The sequence below is a fragment of the Arachis ipaensis genome, chromosome B2, assembly GCF_059453495.1.
Source record: "Arachis ipaensis isolate K30076 ecotype BB chromosome B2, ASM5945349v1, whole genome shotgun sequence".
Taxonomy (NCBI): Eukaryota; Viridiplantae; Streptophyta; class Magnoliopsida; order Fabales; family Fabaceae; genus Arachis; species Arachis ipaensis.
The window spans coordinates 8,531,717-8,549,772 of NC_142437.1; the positions used below are offsets into that span (position 1 = coordinate 8,531,717).

The following is an 18,056-nucleotide window of genomic DNA, read 5'->3' on the forward strand; positions in this document are numbered from 1 at the left end:
TTCCTTTGCACAGCTGTAGCAGAGCTGTCAGGGACGCGTGTCCGAGTCGGTGACTGAGCGCCTCACTCCCGACCGTTCGGATCGGGTGGTCCTCGGGTCGGGCCGGCCCGCAAATGGTCTGGGCCAGGCGTAACACTAAGTATACGCCAAAATCAGTTACCAAAGTCAGGAAGTAAAATCAAACACCAGTATAAAATACATGTTAAAATATAAATATACATTGAAAATAAATAAAATAAATCAAATCACACGTATTTATACATAAATACATTAGCGGCTAATTTTAGTGTACAAATCTCTTATTTTATTAATTAGAATTTAATTAATTAGTTATCCAAAATTTACTTCTCATAAGTTATCCAAAATTGCTAATGAAAAGATTGTTAGCTCAATTGTCTTGGACAGTAAGTTTTGGCAAGACTGTCTTACCACTGTGAAAATTGTTGGTCCTCTTATTAAGTTGTTGAGACTTGTTGATGCTGATGAAAAACCCTCTTTGAGAATCGTGTATGAAGGCATGCAAAGAGCAAAAAATGCTATCAAGACCATGTTCAGAAATCGGAAAGTTGCTTATACGCCATACACGAGTATCTTGAAAATGAGGTGGGATAAGCATTTGAAGCGTGATCTCCATGCGGCAGCGTACTTTTTAAATCCGGGCATTTTTTACAGTGAGGGTTTTGTTGATAAGGCAAATGTTTTGAGATCTTTACTTGATTTGCTTGATGTTGAAACACTTTGTGATAACTCAGTTGCTGCAATGCAAGAGATACAGCTGTATCGAGATTGTAAAGAAAGTTTTGGGAGGGAAAGTGCTAAGAGAGCGAAATCAAGACTCGAACCTGGTAAGTTATTTGACTTATTTCATATCCAAGTTCAGTTTAGTTTCAAAGTTTAATATGTTGGGTGATAATTGATAAACATTAAAAAGTATTTTATTTTTATATCTACGTAGGTGAATGGTGGAGGCTACACGGTGGGAGTGCTCCTAATTTGCAAAAAATGGCAGTCCGTCTTCTTCATCAAACCTCTTCTTCATCTGGATGTGAGAGGAACTGGAGCCTTTTTGAACAAATCCAAAGAGGAGGAACCGGTTAGAGCATCAAAGGCTAAGTGACATTATTTATGTCACCTATAACCTACGCCTTCAATCTAGGTTGCATCGAAAGAAGAGGAATTATGATCCAATTGACATTCAAAGCATTGACACAGTAGAGTTTTGGGTAATGGCAAATGAGGATGATCCTGAATTTACTAATGGAGATGTTGAAGGCATTGAAAATTTAATATACACTAATAATGCTATGCCTTCGTATCCTAATGGTGAGTGACATAGCAAACTTTGTTTCCTTCCATAAAGATACATGTCATTAACATTGATTTCTTATTGAGTTTTCTTTCTATTTTATTAGATGGTGGAGACATGGAAGTTGAAGTGGATATGCCTGATGTTGTAATTGAATCCTCAAATACTTCTTTTGATGGTATTTCTGAAGATGCTGGCTTTGGATTACCTGTTTATGATGGAGATATCGGAACACTTAATGATGATTATGACTTCTAATGAGTAGTGTCTTTGTTTAGTTGAAGTATTGCTTGTTGAATATTGTTTCTTTTGGTTGCAAAACATTGTGTTTGTCGTTTGTCATTTATGTGTGTTTTGAATATTGTCATTTGAAGTTGTTTATGACCTTTTAATGATAAATTATGTATTGTTCATTTTGTGAAATTGTTAAATTTTTGAATCTTATTAGTTTAAAAATTATTGAATTTAACTTTTTAAAATTATGTATTGAATTTTTTATAATTTCACTCTATATTTAATTAAATCGGTTCAACCACGGTTGAACCATTGAACTATTGAACCAATCATTTGACCGGTTCGATGACCGGTCCGGTTCTCGCAACCTTGCTCAAGATCAATATGTCCAGATTTTGAAGAAGTTAGAGACTTAAATATATTTTTATATCATTAAAAATTTAAAAGTCCGCAAACCAAAAAATCAATGATCGATTTATCCTTTTCTCTTATATTTAAATATTTTCTCCTTTAAATTGATAGTATTATCTGTTTTATCTTTTTGAATTAGTTTTTATTTTTTAAATAAAAGAAAAAACTTAACGGAAACAATGTATCCATAACTAACCTTTAAAAATCAGATAGAAAACATGGTTGACTATTAATATATCTAATTTTTTTTGTGTTATCAAAATTTAAATCTAAATCTTTCTTGTCTTCATTTAAATTTTAGGAACTGGCAGAATCTATCTTTAGTTAAGAGTAATGTTACACATTTAAGTTTTTTTTATAAAACAAGTTCAATCAACTTAAACAATAAAACTTGAAATAATGCTAGTCATAATTAACTGATTTTTGTTATGTTAGACTAATTTAATTAGACTTGATTAATAAAAACTATAGTTATCTTCATGATCTTCAAGTAGTCTTGTGTGCTATTTGCATGGATTCAAAACCATTCCAAGAGATTTTCATCAACCAAAACTGTAACCACTCATTCTGTGATGAATGCATTGCAAAATATGTGGCTGCAAAGATTCAAGAGAATATATCAAATGTGAAGTGTCCTGAACCAAAATGCAGAGGAATATTGGAGCCTCAGAATTGCATGTCAATAATTCCAAAGGAGGTGTTTGAAAGATGGGAAAATGCACTTTGTGAGAATCTTGTTCTTGCAACATCAAAGAAATTCTATTGCCCTTTCAAGGATTGTTCAGCAATGTTGGTGAATGATGATGGGAATGAAGTTGTGACTTGTTCTGAGTGTTCACATTGTCATAGATTGTTCTGTGCACAGTGTAAAGTTGCATGGCATGGTGGAATGGAATGTGGTGAGTTTATGGGTTTGAATGAAAATGAAAGAGAGAAGGAAGATCTTATGGTGATGAATCTTGCAAAGGCTAAGAGATGGAGAAGGTGTTCTAAATGCAGAATCTATGTTAAAAAAAAATCAGGGATGTTCATACATTTCTTGTAGGTTTGGTTAATTAATTTCTAATGAACAATTAGTCTCTTTTTTTGGCACAATCTTATAATGTTAATGTTACTCTTTTCTCAGTTCTATTTCTTTTAGTTATGTTTATGTTCAAAATTTGTTGACTGAGCATTCCTAATGAAAAATGATGGCGTTTGTTTTAAGAATAAGTATGGGAAGTTAATTTTTTTTAGTTAGTTAATGTTAATTATTTTATATGGTTAAATTATGTTTTAAACTTTTTTTTAGAATTTATTCTTTAGTCTTAGGATATAAGATTTATAATTTATGATTTAGTCTAAAAAAATGAAATTTAAAGTTAATATATAATTCATAAAAAAATGGCTATTTTTTTGGGGAGCTGATTACTAGTTGAACTCTTGATTAATTATGGTTTTATTATTTAGATTTGAACATAGCTTATGTTTCTTATAACACCATAATCTTATATTTTATAATTTGAACTTGACTAATTAACAATATAGTATCTAGTTAGTACTATCTTTTTTATTTGAATTAATTTTAATTTGCAAATTACTCTAATTTTATTTTATTATATTTTGATTTAATTTTTTTAATTTCTTGTTTTGTAGGTGTGGCCATCGCTTCTGCTTGTGGAAAGCCATGGAATCAGTACCATGGTTGTACATAAATAGATATCACTAGAAATTTTAATTTCTTAATCGCCCCGCCGATGATCATAACAAGGATGACAGTAACAGCAAGGTGGTTGTTAACTTCTTCTCCGATAACAGGAACAAGGCACAAGAGCAGCAGCATGTTAAGTCCAACATCTCCGTCAAGAAAAGGAGATTCCTCACCATGATGATCTGCCTTCTGTCACCAAAATTTATGTAATTAATTAATTAACTAACATAGTTTTTTCCCATTTAATTAAGATAATTAATTATGTGGTAATAATAATTATGTGTTAATTATATGATCTCATACGGTTACATTAATGCAACAACAGCAACAACAACAAGTAGATGATGAGGTTGTTGAAGGAAAAGTAGTAGGGGGGAAGGGAAGCCAGACAGTTGCTTGATTCAGGAAACGATCAAGCTTCAAGCATCAGATTCTTCTTCCGATGAAAGAACACGATCCAGCACACCTCATGCCCAAGTTGGAATCAGGAAAGAACGAGAGGGAAGACAGTCCAGATCCACAATCACAAGCTTGGAGTCCCGTTCCCAACAAGCTCCAGAAACCCAACTCCACCATGGACCAATCCTCTTCTGAAGCCTCCATAAGAAAAGCCCGTGTTTCAGTCCGTGCTCCCTCAGAAGCTCCCATGGTATCTCCCTCTTCTTATTCGTATGGATCAATTAATTAACTAACTTATCTCACTCAAGCATAAATCGCTATACTCCTATCACAATTTATGTATTTTTGAAATTTTTAAAAAAATTGCTGGAGGGGTGTCGCAGTTTATTTTTTATTGTGTTTAAACGTAAATCACTGTATCTCTCTAGCAATTTAAGTATGATATTAATTTGGTGATCTTTTATCACGATTTCTATAATAATGTAAAAATTGTATTTGCGTATGTAATTTTGAGATAATGTAATCTGATAAAATTAAAATGCAAATAATTTATTTTAATAACTTGTTTTTTCATAAGTTAAAAAAATTATTTATAAACTTATTTAAATTAGTCTTAATTTAATTTTTAATTTTTTTAAAAATCTTATGAGATAAATATTATATTTTTATTAAATTATACTTGTTTATTTAATTTATTTGATTGATACGGTATTTTAAAAATTTATAACGATATTTGTAACTAATTAAAAAATATATTTATATTCAAATATTTTTTTAATTGATAATAATATGTTTTATCTTTTTGAACTGTTTTTATTTTTTATGAAACAATGTATTCATCATAATCATTCTTTAAAAATCAATTAGAAAACAGTTATCTAAATCTTTTTTTGTGTTATCTAAATCTAAATCTTTTTATCTTTGTTTGAATTTTAGGATAGTAAAAATCTATCTTATATCTTCGAAAATAAATATGATTATGGATGTGTATATATATAACATAACAATCACTCAAGTGAGTATTTTCTTTCTTAGTTTAGCTTTTGTATAGGCACTTTCTCTTCTTCAATTCTTGAATCACTTTTTATTCTTCTTAATATTTCTCATCTACAACAGAGGAGTGAAGTAACTACTCTACAAATCTGAGTTGATTTTTTTAATTCTAATTTTTTGCATCAAGGTCAAGAATGGTATTAAGTATTGACGGCAATAATCACAATACTAATAATGAAGATCCAAAAGTTGAAATGATGAAACCACAGAAGAATGGCGTAGAGCTACCCTTTTGTGGAAGATGCTGTGATTTCAAGCCATCGTGGGAGATGTTTAAGACTCTAAAATGTGGCCATAATTTTTGTAGGTTTTGCATGCATGAATACGTTGCTTCATGTCTCAGGGACAATATCATCATGGTGCCTTGTCCTGATCCAAAATGCAAGGTTAAGTATGGACTTGAATACTTTTGCTCTCTTCTTCCATTTGAAGTATTCAAGAGATGGCAGAAAGTGATTAAAGATTGTAACACTCCAATTTTGGATAAACAATTAGATAAGAATCCTATTCATGTTGCTGATGATGAAGAGAATAACGATGTCAAAGAAGATGCTACAATAGTAATTGAATCGGATGATGATGATGTTGATTATGAAAATATAGTCGACAAAAAAAAGAAGAATAAAAAACGTGGTAGGAATGTTTATTAGAATTTGCATAGGTTATGGTCAATTTTCAAGAAGATATTCTAAATTTAGCTTTTTTATTTCATATATGAGTTATGAATTTTATGGGTTTTTTATTTTTTTTAAGCTTAATAGTTTTTCATTTGTACAAGTCATGGTCTTTTTTATTTTGAAGTCAATTTTTTTTAATAGGAGTGATAAAATAACTTTTAAAAAAGAGATAAGTCATATTTTTCTACTTCTTCGAATGGGGAATACTCCCATAAAGGATTTGGATCCTCTAAAGTTTTAATTTTATTTTAGAGAGTGAAGTGTGATCTTCTATCTTTGATTAGTTTCTCTTTCATATTTATTCTTAGTCTCGTCTATAAAATAAATGGTGAAAGATTAAATTTTATTCTTTAAAGTGAAATTCAAACTTTAAAAAATTTAAATCCTCCCATAAAAATGTTCCAAACATCTTTTTTTTAAGTTATTGATATGTCAGATTTTAATTGGTTGTATCTAAAAAACTAATTAATAAATTATTCTTTAAACTCGGTTTAAAAATTCAGTTTAACTCTGTTTGGTTCACATAAACCAAACCGGATCATGCTTAATTTTTTTTTAAAAATGGCTGATACGACGTCGTTCAGCAATCCTAAACTCTACCTTCTCCTCCCTCAACGTCACTCTTCACTGAAGCTCTCGAGCTCTCTCATCTCTCTCGCTGTCGCTCATTGCTCTCGCACCCAGCTCTCTCCTTCTCTCGTCTCCGGTCTCCCTCACTGTCTCCGGACTGGCACTCAAGCTCATCGTTGCTCTCTCGGCTCCGGTCTCTCTCACGGTCTCTGGTCTCCCACTCAGTCTCGCTCGCTCGCCTTCCCTGCCTTCGTCGTCACCGACGGCAGAAGCAGCAGATCCCGGGACTGGTCGTCATCGTCTCTCCCTGTCTCGTCACCGTCTCGCAGTCAGTCCCACGCCTTCGTTGCGCTCGTCGTTGCCGGCGGCAGAAGCAGCAGGTCCCGGGGCTTCCTCCTCGCTGTCAGCAACTCTCGCCGTCAGCTTCCTTCGCAACCAGAAGCTGGTCCCGATTTGGTGAGTCCCAACAAATTCCCCTGTTCTTTCCTTTTCTGTTTTGTTGCTGTGTTTGATTTTGCTGCTGAAAATATCTCTGAACTACTCTTTTTGTTGCTGAAAATAATCACCGACGTGAATTTGTTACTGATTATCACTGAACCATCCATAATTTGTTGTTGAAAATATCACTGAGATAGATTTTTTGTTGCTGAGAATCATCACTGAGATGAATTGGTTCCTAATTATCGTTACTGAACTTTGATTTTGTTGCTGTTTTACTCAAATAATTACTTAGCTAAATCTTTTTGTTGTTGAAAATCATCACTGAGTTGAATTTGTTAGTGATTGAATCTTGAATTTGTTAGTGATTGAACCTTGACTACAATTTGTTAGTGATTTGTTAGCTAAATCTTTTTTGTCTTTATTTAAATTTTAAGAACGGAAGAATCTATCTTAGAGAAGAGTATTGTTACACATTTAAGGTTTTTTGTTAAACAATAAGACTTAGAATAATGCTAGTCATAACTAACTGATTTTTGTTATATTAGACTAATTTGATTAGACTTAATTAATAAAAAATTGGAGTGACTTCCCTTCCACCATTGGGTTGCCTACTTGCTGCAAGAACCTTGTTCGGATTCCATGAGAACGGTTGTGTCTCAAGAATCAACAATGATGCCCAAGGATTTAACAAGAAAATCAACTCAGCTGCAAAAAATCTCCAAAAGCAACTTCCTGATCTTTGATATTTACAAGGCTCTCTATGACCTTGTTGAATCCCCTTCAAAATTTGGTAAGACTGGAATACAATAATCTCATACATGGCATTTATGTCTTGGTGAAAAATCATGTTATCTAATCTTCTAATTAACCTGTCTGATTTAAAATGTTCAACATCCTTATTGTGCAATCCAAAATCACTAGGAGCTTGCTGCAGTGCAACTCTCTTTCAGATTTATGACATTGGAAATGGATTTGGCCATTTTGGTGATGTAAGTTTGCCTAACTTTTGTGTCAACTACCATGTGCTGTGATTTTTATAAACATCTTTGCATAATAATTTGATTGTTTTGATTAATAATTTGATTATCCTCTCTATTGTCTTTTGGCCAATCTATATGATGATGTCATCTCATTTGTTACTAGATTTCAAGCATAGTGGACATTGTAAGAGATAATAATAATTGCATTCATTGAAGATCCTGATGGTTATAAATTTGAACTTCTGGAAAGGGTTCTCTCTCACGAACCTTTAATGCTTCGAGTGGGTGATCTTAATCGATCCATCGAATCTTATGCAATTTCATGTTGGTTTATAGTCTTGTATCTTATTTTCTTTTTGGATCAATTACTTATTTATGTTTATTGTGCTTTTGAATGCTAAGCTGTTGTAAGGTTCAATGTTGCTCTTGAATCAACCTGTTCTGTGTTTGCTTCACTCTGATATTTTAATGGCTTTTCTTCTTCCCTTTTTGGCAGTATACCATAGCAATCATGGGTTATGGCCCAGAAGATGAAAATGCTGTTCTGGAGTTGACATACAACTACAAATGAGATGTCTAATAAGGGCGGTTACAATGTAAAGGAAATGTCCTGAACCAAAATGCAAAGGAATCTTGGAGCCTCAGAATTGCATATCAATAATTCCAAAGGAAGTGTTTGAAAGATGGGAGAATGCACTTTGTGAGAATCTTGTTCTTGCAACATCAAAGAAATTCTATTGCCCTTTCAAGAATTGTTCAGCAATGTTGGTGAATGATGATGGGAATGAAGTTGTGACTTGTCCCGAGTGTCCACATTGTCATAGATTGTTCTGTGCACAGTGTAAAGTTGCATGGCATGGTGGAATTAAATATGGTGAGTTTATGAGTTTGAATGAAAATGAAAGAGAGAAGGAAGATCTTATGGTGATGAATCTTGCAAAGGATAAGAGATGGAGAAGGTGTTCTAAATGCAGATTCTATGTTGAAAAAAGTCAGGGATGTTCACACATTTCTTGCAGGTTTGGTTAATTAATTTCTAATGAACAATTAGTCTTCTTTTTTGGCACAATCTTATAATGTTAATGTTGCACTTTTAGTTATGTTCATGTTTATAATTTGTTGATTGAGCATTCCTAATGAAAAATAATGGCGTTGTTTGTTTTAAGAATAAGTATAGGAAGTTAATTTTCTAATTAGTTAATATTAATTATTTTAAATTTTAAATTATTTTTTAAGCTTTTTTTTTAGAATTTATTCTTTAGTCTTAGGATATAAGATTTATAATATAAGATTTAGTTCCAAAAAAATGGAATTTAAAGTTAAAAGTATATAATTCATAAAACAGTATAATTACGGTCTAAACTGTTTAGATTTAAACTCTTGATTTAATTACGGTTTTATTATTTAGATTTGAACTTAGTTCATGTTTTTTTTATAACAGCATAATCTTATATTTCATAATTTGAACTTGACTAATTAAGAATATAATATCTAATTAGTACTGTCTTTTTTATTTGAATTAATTTTAATTTGCAAGTTACTCAAGTTTTATCTTATTATATTTTGATTTAATTTTTTAAATTTCTTGTGTTGTAGGTGTGGCCATCAATTCTGTTATGCTTGTGGAAAGCCATGGAATCAGTATCATGGTTGTACATAAATAGATATCACTAAGAATTTTAATAGTTCATCAACTACTTAGATTACAAGTGACAGTTTTACTATTTTCAGAAGTTATAAGTTTTTGTGAAGTTGTAATGCATAATGATTTTGTTGTTAATTATGCTCTTTTAAGTACTTATTTATCTAACTAATTTGACTCTGTCATTTTTAAATCTCACCAGATATATCATATTTGGTTATTTAATTTATTTTTTTTGATATGGTATTTTAAATTTTGATTAAGATATTTGTAACTAATTAATAAGATATATTTATATTTAAAATTTTTTTCTTTTAAATTAATAATATAATCTGTTTTATGTTTTTGAATCAGTTTTTTTTTAAAAGAAAAAAAAAACCTTAAACGAAACATTGGATCCGGAACCTTAAAAAATTAGTTACCAAACATTGTTGACTATTAATATATCTAATCTTTTTTTGTTTAATCTAAATCTAAACATTTCTTATCTTTACTTAAATTTTAGAACCAGCAGAATCTATCTTAGATAATAAATATGATTGATGTGTATATATATCACATAACAATTATCTAGGTTGTTTTATTTCTTAGTTTAGTTCTTGTATAGTCACTTTCTCTTCATTTCTTGAATCACTTTTTTTTTTATCCTTTGTGGTATTTTACATCTGCCTCAAACTAGTGAGGTGACTATTCGATAAACGATTTTGAATTTTTGATCTCTTATCATTGAATTTTTTTTTATATATTCTCTTGACCTAAAAAATAAATGGTGATAGATCATATTTTACCCTCTAAAATTAAATTCAAAATTTAAAGAATCTAAATTTTCGATAAACTTGAGTTGTTTTCTTTAATCACTTCTTTAATTCCAACTTTTTGCATCAAAGTCAGGATGACATTAAGTATTGATGGCAATAATTAATATTAACAATGAAGATCCAAAGGTTAAGATGATAAAAGCACATAACAATGGCATAGAGTTACTTTTTTGTGGAAGATACTGGGATTTCAAGTCATTGTGGGAGATGTTTGTTGCTTCATGTCTCAGGGACAATATTGTCATTGTGTCTTACCATGATTCAAAATGCAAGGTTGAGTATGGACCTTAACATTTTTGTTCTCTTCTTTCACTTGAAGTGTTCAAGAGATGACAGAAAGTGATCAAAGGTTGTAATACTCCAATTTTAGATAAACAATTGAATAAGAACCTTATTCATGTTGATGATGATGAAGAGAATAGCGATGTGAAAGAAGATGCTATAATGGTGATTGAATCAAATGATGATGATGTTGATTATGAAAATATATAAAAAAATAAAAAAATAAAAATTGGGGTAGGAATGTTTATTAGAATTTACATAGGCCGTGGTCAATTTTTAAAAAGATATTTTGAATTTAGCTTTTTTTACTTCATATATGAATTATGAATTTTAGAATTTTTTTTATTTTTTTTATAAGCTTAGTATTGTTTCTCATTTGCATAAGCCATGGTCTTTTTTATTTTGAGGCCAAATTTTTTTGTATAAGAGTGATAAAATAACTTTTAAAAATGAAAGAAGCCATATTTTTATACTTTTTAAAATATATTGAATTAACTTTTCTAAAAGTCAAAAACATTTTTTTAAAATGGTACTAAACACACGTAATCTGACTCAAATAAAGGGTCAGTTTGGATTGACTTTTAAAAGAAGTACTTTTTTTTTTAAGTTTTTAAAAAAGATCTTATTTAATCGACAAAAATTATTTCACATTTAGATAGACTTTTTAAAAAGAATTTTTAAGTATTAAAAACGTTTTTACTTTTGCTTTTTTAATAGAAGTATTTTTTTTTTAAAAGATGTACACAAATATGTTTTAAATTGAATAAAAGTACTTTATTAAAAAAATACTTTTTCACTAAAAAAGTCAATCCAAACTAGTACGAACTCTTAGTTCATAAAAATGACTTGGATATATAGTATTATTCTTTAAAATTTGATTAAGATATTTGTAACTAATTAATAGGATATATTTATATTTAGAAAAAAGGATAAATAGATCTTTGACCTTTTAATATGCGGACATTGAAGTTCTATACGGATGCACACGTGGGAGAGTTTTTAAAATAGAACAAATTAGACTTAGATTTTGAAGAAGTTAGGAACTTAAATGTATTTTTATATCATCAGGAATTCAAATATTTACAAACCAAAAAATTAAGAAAAGATTTATTCTTTTCTCTTATATTTAAATATTTTCTCCTTTAAATTGATAGTGCTTTATCTTTTTGAATTAGTTTTTATTTTTTAAATACAATGTATCCATAACTAACTTTTAAAAATCAGTTAGGAAACATGAGTGACTATTAATATATCTAATCTTTTTTGTGTTATCTAAATCTAAATCTAAATTTTCTTATCTTTATTTAAATTTTAGGAACGATCGAATCTATTTTAGATAAGAGTAATATTACACATTTAAGTTTTTTATGAACCAAGTTTAATCAAATTAAACAATAAAACTTGAAATAATATTAATCATAATTGATTGACTTTTGTTATGTTAGACTAATTTAATTAGACTTGATTAATAAAAAATTTAAATATGTAGTATTATTTCTTAAATAATAAATATAATTATTGATATGTATATAACTATATATATAACATAACAATCACCTAGATCAGACATCAAAAAATATGAGAGACACCACATTATCATAGATTGTTTTGTGCCCAGTGTAAAGTTGCATGGCATGGTGGAATGGAATGTGGGGAGTTTATGAGTTTGAATGAAAATAAAAGAGCGAAGGAAGATTTATGGTGATGAATCTTGCAAAGACTAAAGAGACGGAGAAGGTATTCTAAATGCAGAATCTATGTTGAAAAGAATGAGGGATGTTCACACATTTTTTGTAGATTTGGTTAATTTATTTTTAATGAACAATTAGTCTTTTTTTATGGCTCTATTTCTTTTAATTATGTTTATGTTCACAATTTATTGATCGATCAATTCTTAATGAAAAATTATGATTCTGTTTTTCAGTTTATGTTTCTTGTATCATCATAATTTATCTTTATAATTTAAAGTTGACTAATTATCATTATAATATCATTTCGGTTTAATTACTCTGTTAGTCCTTCAATTAGGTCCCTATACTTTTTTCTTTTTAATTGGATCTCTACACTAAATTTTTTTTTTCAATTAAGTCCCTCTTAGTAGTAATTAGCTTAATTTTATAGGGACCCAACTAAAAAAAAAGAATTGGTATAGGGACCTAAATAAAAGGAAAAAAAAGTGTAGGGACCCAATTAAAAAAAATTTGGTGCAAAGGACTCAATTAAAAGGAAAAAAAGTATAGGGACCTAATTAAAAATTTCGTAAAACTATAGAGACTAACAGAATAATTAAACCTATCATTTCTAATGAACAATTAGATAAAAGATTTTTTTAATGTGAACTTGTTTGATTGTAATAACAGCCAAGTCTTTTTATCTTATTGATTAGAGATTTAATTAATTAGAAAAATGCTCTTTTTCGGTACAAATTTTTAATGTTAATGTTTCTTTATTTATTTTTTATTTTGTTTCTTTTAATTATGTTTATGTTCGTAATTTGTCGATTGAGCATTCCTAATAAAAAAATGATGGCATTGTTTCTTTTAAGAATAAGCATAGGAAGTTAAAATTTTAATTAGTTAATATTAATTATTTTGGATGGTTAAATTATGTTTTAAACTTTTTTTTTTTTAGGATTTATTCTTTAGTCTTAGGATATAAGATTTATAAATTTAAAGTTAAAAATATATAATTTATAAAAAAAATGGCTATTTGGAGGATGGAAGTGGGATAGAAGCTGATTACTAATTGAACTCTTGATTAATTACGGTTTTATTTTTTAAATTTGAACTCAACTCATGTTTCTCATAACAGCTAGCATAATCTTATATTTCATAATTTGAATTGGACTAATTAACCGTATAGTATCTAATTAGTACTATCTTTTTTATTTAAATTAATTTTAATTTGCAAATTAATTTAGTTTTATTTTATTATATTTTGATTTAATTTTTTAAATTTCTTATTTTGTAGGTGTGGCCATCACTTCTACTAGAAATTTTAATAGTTCTCAACAATTTAGATTGCAGGTGGCAGATTAACTATTTTCATTAGTTAAAATTTGTTGTATAGCTGTAATGCATGCTAATTTTGTTCGTTTTAAGTAGGGTTAAGTACTGAAATCGTCCCTAAGATAAGTGGCGAAAATCAAATTCGTCCCCGACATTTTTTTGCTATTAAAATCATCCCGAACGTTCAGAAACACTTTAAAATCATCCTTCGCTGCTTAAAACAAAAATTTTGGACAGTTTTGCCCTTGTAGCAGTTAAGTGTCTGTTGCAGCTTTTAATGAATAAAATAAATTAATTTGTTTATTTATATATTTATATTAAATGGTTGTTTGGGGAGGGTTGGGTTGGGATTAAATCAGAGCTGTAATCCCCAACCAAAGAAGCAGTGCAGGAGATAGGGCTTGCGGAGGTGAGTGAAGCCATGGCTGCCGAGAGCTCACGGTCGTGTCAGAGTAGATCATCTGCGCCGAAAAGGGAGCTTGTGTGTCGGCATGGGGAGAGACCCGTGCTTAGAGTTTCTGGAACGAGGAACAACCCTGGGCGACGATTTTGGGGGTGTGTCTACTATGAGGTCAGTGATTTAAGTTTCTGTAGGTGGGTGATGGCAATGTGTTGTTCGTTCTGGGCACTGACTCTAGTGGGTTGCTGCAGATCCAGGAGGAGTGTGATTTCTTCCGATGGGCAGACCCAGAAGCAGACAGTGACGATCCTCATGTTGCAAGGATGAAGAGAAAAGTTGCGGCCATGAAAGCAAAAGTGAGGGACGTTGAGTGGAAGTTCAAGGTTGCTGCAGGGTTAGGAATTTTTGGGTGGGCAGTCCTATTTTGCTTCTTGTGGCAGATTTGGTTTAGTCAGAGACAGGGGGTTGCATGTGTGATGCCATTGAAGTATGGTTAATGAAATTAGGGGAGAATTTATGATGCAGTTTGTATTTGTTTGATTGGGTCTGAGTAATGTAAATTGAGTGTTACTGGGTGTTGAATGAACATGTGGGTTTGGTTTAGGGTTTAGGTGATTAACTATGTGAGTGGAATGATGTCCTTGTAATTTGACAATTAATTGGAGAATAATTTTTTCATGTTAGTCTGCAATTTTTGATTGATGAGTTGTGTTAATGAACTTTACAGCATATGAACCTAAAGATGGAAATTGATTAAACAGATGCAGAATAATACTAGCCAGAAGACAATTTTGGGTAATTGATTAATAAGCATAGCAATATAACACCAAAAGGTGGAAACTTCAGTCACCATGATTTCCATTACATGGACACATAACAAAATATAGTCTGTAGGCTAAGGAAACAACAACAAAAGCTGGATTCCTAGGATATCTAGAAACATAGAGCAAGACTGTTGCTCACTAAGAGAGTTCAATTACAAACCATTAAATATAAGTTTCAAACAAACCAAAACAAGTGTCACACACATTGAGGTTGTTTAATCAAAAGTACATTAATAACAGCACAGAACACAAATCTTCACAATAGTCTAAAGTTTTTCCCAAAGTCTTGGAGGAAGTTTTGCCATGAGTCTCAGCTTTCTTGGAGAAACATGAAGTGGGAATTTGTGGCTGAAGGAGACAGTCCTGGCTGCTTGGCTGGAGCAGGCTGCACCCATCTCCTTTGGTGGTGGTGGTTGCTGTGTCTTGCTTCTGGTGGGCTTTGTCTTGGGCCTAGTTGAGGATGATGTGGGCCTGGACCCAGATTGGGTTGAGTTGGGCTTGGATGTTGTAGTGGCTGGTTGGGGCTGATCTGCCTCTCCTCTCTAGTTTCATCCTAATTCGAGGTAGAAGTGTACCATTAAAGTTTTTAATTCTTTCTCTATTAACAGCCCACCTAGTCATCAAATAAACCCTGATGTCCTCCAATATTGTCACTATAGGTTTCTCCCTAGACTCTACTATTGCACCATTAAAGCTCTCACACATGTTGTTTACAATAGTGTCACATTTAGGGTGAAAATTAAACCTGGATCTGCTCCAAAATCTTGGAGGAATAGCATTCAGATGTCTGTGTGCATCCACATTGATGGTCCTGATGATTTGCATCTCTTTCTCCCATTCCTTCCAATGTGTAGCCTTTGCAGACCTCCACATCAGCTGTTTCAAGTGTAGGCCAGAAAATTTCTTCCTGAAGTTGCTGTAAAGATGGCGGACACAGAACCTATGATCTACTCCAGGGATGACTTCATCGAATGCAGGCAAGAGTCCCTAAGATAGCAGGTAAATCCCATTATTTTTCAAACAATGTAATCAATATTCAATGTATTTAGTAACCAATCTAATCAGTCAATCAACTTACATTATTTAGAAGGCAACATGTTTAGCAAGCAACATATTTATCAATCAATATATGTAGCAAGCAACATATTTATCAATCAACTTATTTAGCAAGGAACATATTTATCTAATCAAACAATTTATTTATCAATCAATTTACTTTCTGCTGATCAGACATGAAGGTTGTTTTTCCAATGATGTCTACTCCAAAATCATCAATTAACAACCTGAGAAACCACTTCCAGGTGTCTTTGGTCTCTGCCTCCACAACAGCGTACGCTATAGGAAGCATTTGATCATTAGGATCCCACCCAACGGCTGTCAACAACTGCCCTCCTTGAGGTGTCTTTAGAAAACACACATCCAATCCCAGAAACTTTCTACACTGCAGGAAGCTCTTCTTACAAGCAGCTAGACACACATATACCCTTTGAAAGATGCAATAATTGTTTAACCTCTGCTGCTGGTCCTCAACCTCGAAATCAGGGGACCGCTGGACCTTGAGTGTGACTGATGACCCTGGATTAGCCCGTAGCAGCTCCGAGCAGTAGTCAGCGATCCTTTTATACTGCTCTAGGTAAGCTCCCTGAATCTCCTCCAATGCAGCTTGTCTAGACCTACCTGCCATCGAAGTTGTCACTGTCAAATTTCATTTCCTTTGAGCCTTGTTGACCAGATCATTTATCTTCACCTTAGGGTTACCTTGCACTTTCTTCCTAAAAACCCTACTCAGCCAACCAGTATGGAGTATCCCTACCCTGTGTGACTGGCCACAGGTATGCTTAAGATTCATTGACCTGAGTTGCCAAGTCTCTTTCTCACTCATTTTTGCTGCGTACAACCAAAACGGACACCCCTCTTGACAAACAGCCCTCACTCTCACCAAGTCCAGCTTTGCATACCTAAGTCCCTTTCTTGTTTGCACTGCATAAGCTGTCACAGTGTCCTTGAATTCCTCCCTTGAAGCATATACAGTTCCAACTTCCCATTTGTAAGTTGTCATGTCTTTCACATCCCTATGTATTGGATACCGACTAGCTTCATGGTTATCATCATCCTCACTGTCCTCTTTCTTCGAACCACCACCAACTTCATATTCCAAATCAACTTCATCACTATTGAACCCTTCATCATCACTGAAATCACCTCTTGCTACCCCTTTTCCTTTATCAACCCGATCACCATCAGTCCCACCTCCTACTTCATCAAATTCACTCTCATCATCGTACTCCTCTTCGCTGTCAGTAAACACAACATCATCTGCACTGTCAACCTCATCAGCAGATGGAATAAAATCCTCATCATCGCTATCGTCGTCACTGTTCGATTTGCCCTGCTCCTCAACATACTTATCTCCCTCATCAACCTTCTCCACATTGTCCATTTCCCCCTCCTAACCCAGTTCACCCTGAAATATCACCAACTGCTTCTCATTATGTACCTCTTCATCATTGCCCCTCTCCACCTCCTGATTAAGTTCACTCTGGCCTCCAACATCAAGAAACCCTACCTCAGGAAATTCTTCAACATCATCAACCTTATGGACCACATATAGCTCAACGTGACCCCTTTTTCCCGCTATTTTACACATCTCAATGGCATCTCTGTCTCCCTCAAATAACTTCAGATCCTTCTCTAACCATTTAGAATTTGGGTCCTTATACCAAAAACCTGCAATGTTCTCCTTTGTGTACCCAAACTGTCCTACCTCAGCATATGCCTCAAAAAGAGACCAGCAATCCATATCGATATCTTCGATCACTGTCCTTTCTCCACCTATATACTCCAATGTACCATTGTCATATCCAAATCTACCACCATGGTACACAGTCAGGTTAAAGGTTCCCATCACCTAAACCCTGCAAACAAAAATCGCACCCAAATCCCATTTGTAAACTAACGAATACCCATGACTGATTATGTAGTCCAAGCTGAAAAAAACCGAAACAAATGCGGCACACATACCTGATTCGAGATGGCTGACACGAGAATGAGCTCGTCTCCCAGTCTTTCCCACGCAATGCAAATGCAGTGACGATTCTACTTCAATGGAGCTATCACACTGTTAGGGCATCATTGAAGGTGAAGGATCAGTTTTCCTTGGGTTAACGTTACTCATAGAAGGAACATCTTTCGCGGGAATATAACCCCATGCGTCAATTGGGCCAGGGGCAAAATTGGAATTAAAATTTTTTTAATGCGCTTCAGGATGATTTTAAAGTGTTTCTGAACATTCGGGATGATTTTAATAGCAAAAAAACGTCG

The 18,056-nt window shown here is 32.4% G+C and overlaps 2 protein-coding genes and 1 pseudogene across 2 annotated transcripts; 2 read left to right on the forward strand and 1 right to left on the reverse strand.

Annotated features, from left to right (window-relative positions):
* The first annotated feature begins 1,885 nt into the window (after positions 1-1,885).
* Positions 1,886-4,041, forward strand: LOC107626740 (E3 ubiquitin-protein ligase RSL1-like; annotated as a pseudogene).
* A 9,891-nt stretch (positions 4,042-13,932) lies between these two features.
* LOC148572971 (uncharacterized) lies at positions 13,933-14,408 on the forward strand. Its single transcript, XM_088505604.1, has 2 exons — positions 13,933-14,082; positions 14,163-14,408. Exons 1-2 carry the CDS (start codon positions 13,933-13,935, stop codon positions 14,406-14,408), a joined length of 396 nt encoding a protein of 131 aa, XP_088361730.1.
* A 637-nt stretch (positions 14,409-15,045) lies between these two features.
* Positions 15,046-16,419, reverse strand: LOC148572972 (uncharacterized). Its single transcript, XM_088505605.1, has 3 exons — positions 15,952-16,419; positions 15,366-15,722; positions 15,046-15,288 (listed from the first exon to the last, which is right to left on the reverse strand). The coding sequence occupies exons 1-3, from the start codon at positions 16,417-16,419 to the stop codon at positions 15,046-15,048; spliced, it is 1,068 nt and encodes a 355-aa protein (XP_088361731.1).
* Between the last annotated feature and the right edge of the window lie 1,637 nt (positions 16,420-18,056).

Excerpts from the sequence above, each read along its gene's own strand:
- LOC148572971 (XM_088505604.1), top strand. The coding sequence starts at position 13,933 with ATGGCTGCCGAGAGCTCACGGTCGTGTCAGAGTAGATCATCTGCGCCG. Across the intron at positions 14,083-14,162 it reads GGGGGTGTGTCTACTATGAG|ATCCAGGAGGAGTGTGATTT; the intron begins GTCAGTGATTTA and ends GGGTTGCTGCAG.
- LOC148572972 (XM_088505605.1), bottom strand. The coding sequence starts at position 16,419 with ATGGCAGGTAGGTCTAGACAAGCTGCATTGGAGGAGATTCAGGGAGCT. Across the intron at positions 15,723-15,951 it reads TCATGTCTGATCAGCAGAAA|GGACTCTTGCCTGCATTCGA; the intron begins GTAAATTGATTG and ends CTGCTATCTTAG. Across the intron at positions 15,289-15,365 it reads CAATATTGGAGGACATCAGG|GATGAAACTAGAGAGGAGAG; the intron begins GTTTATTTGATG and ends ACCTCGAATTAG.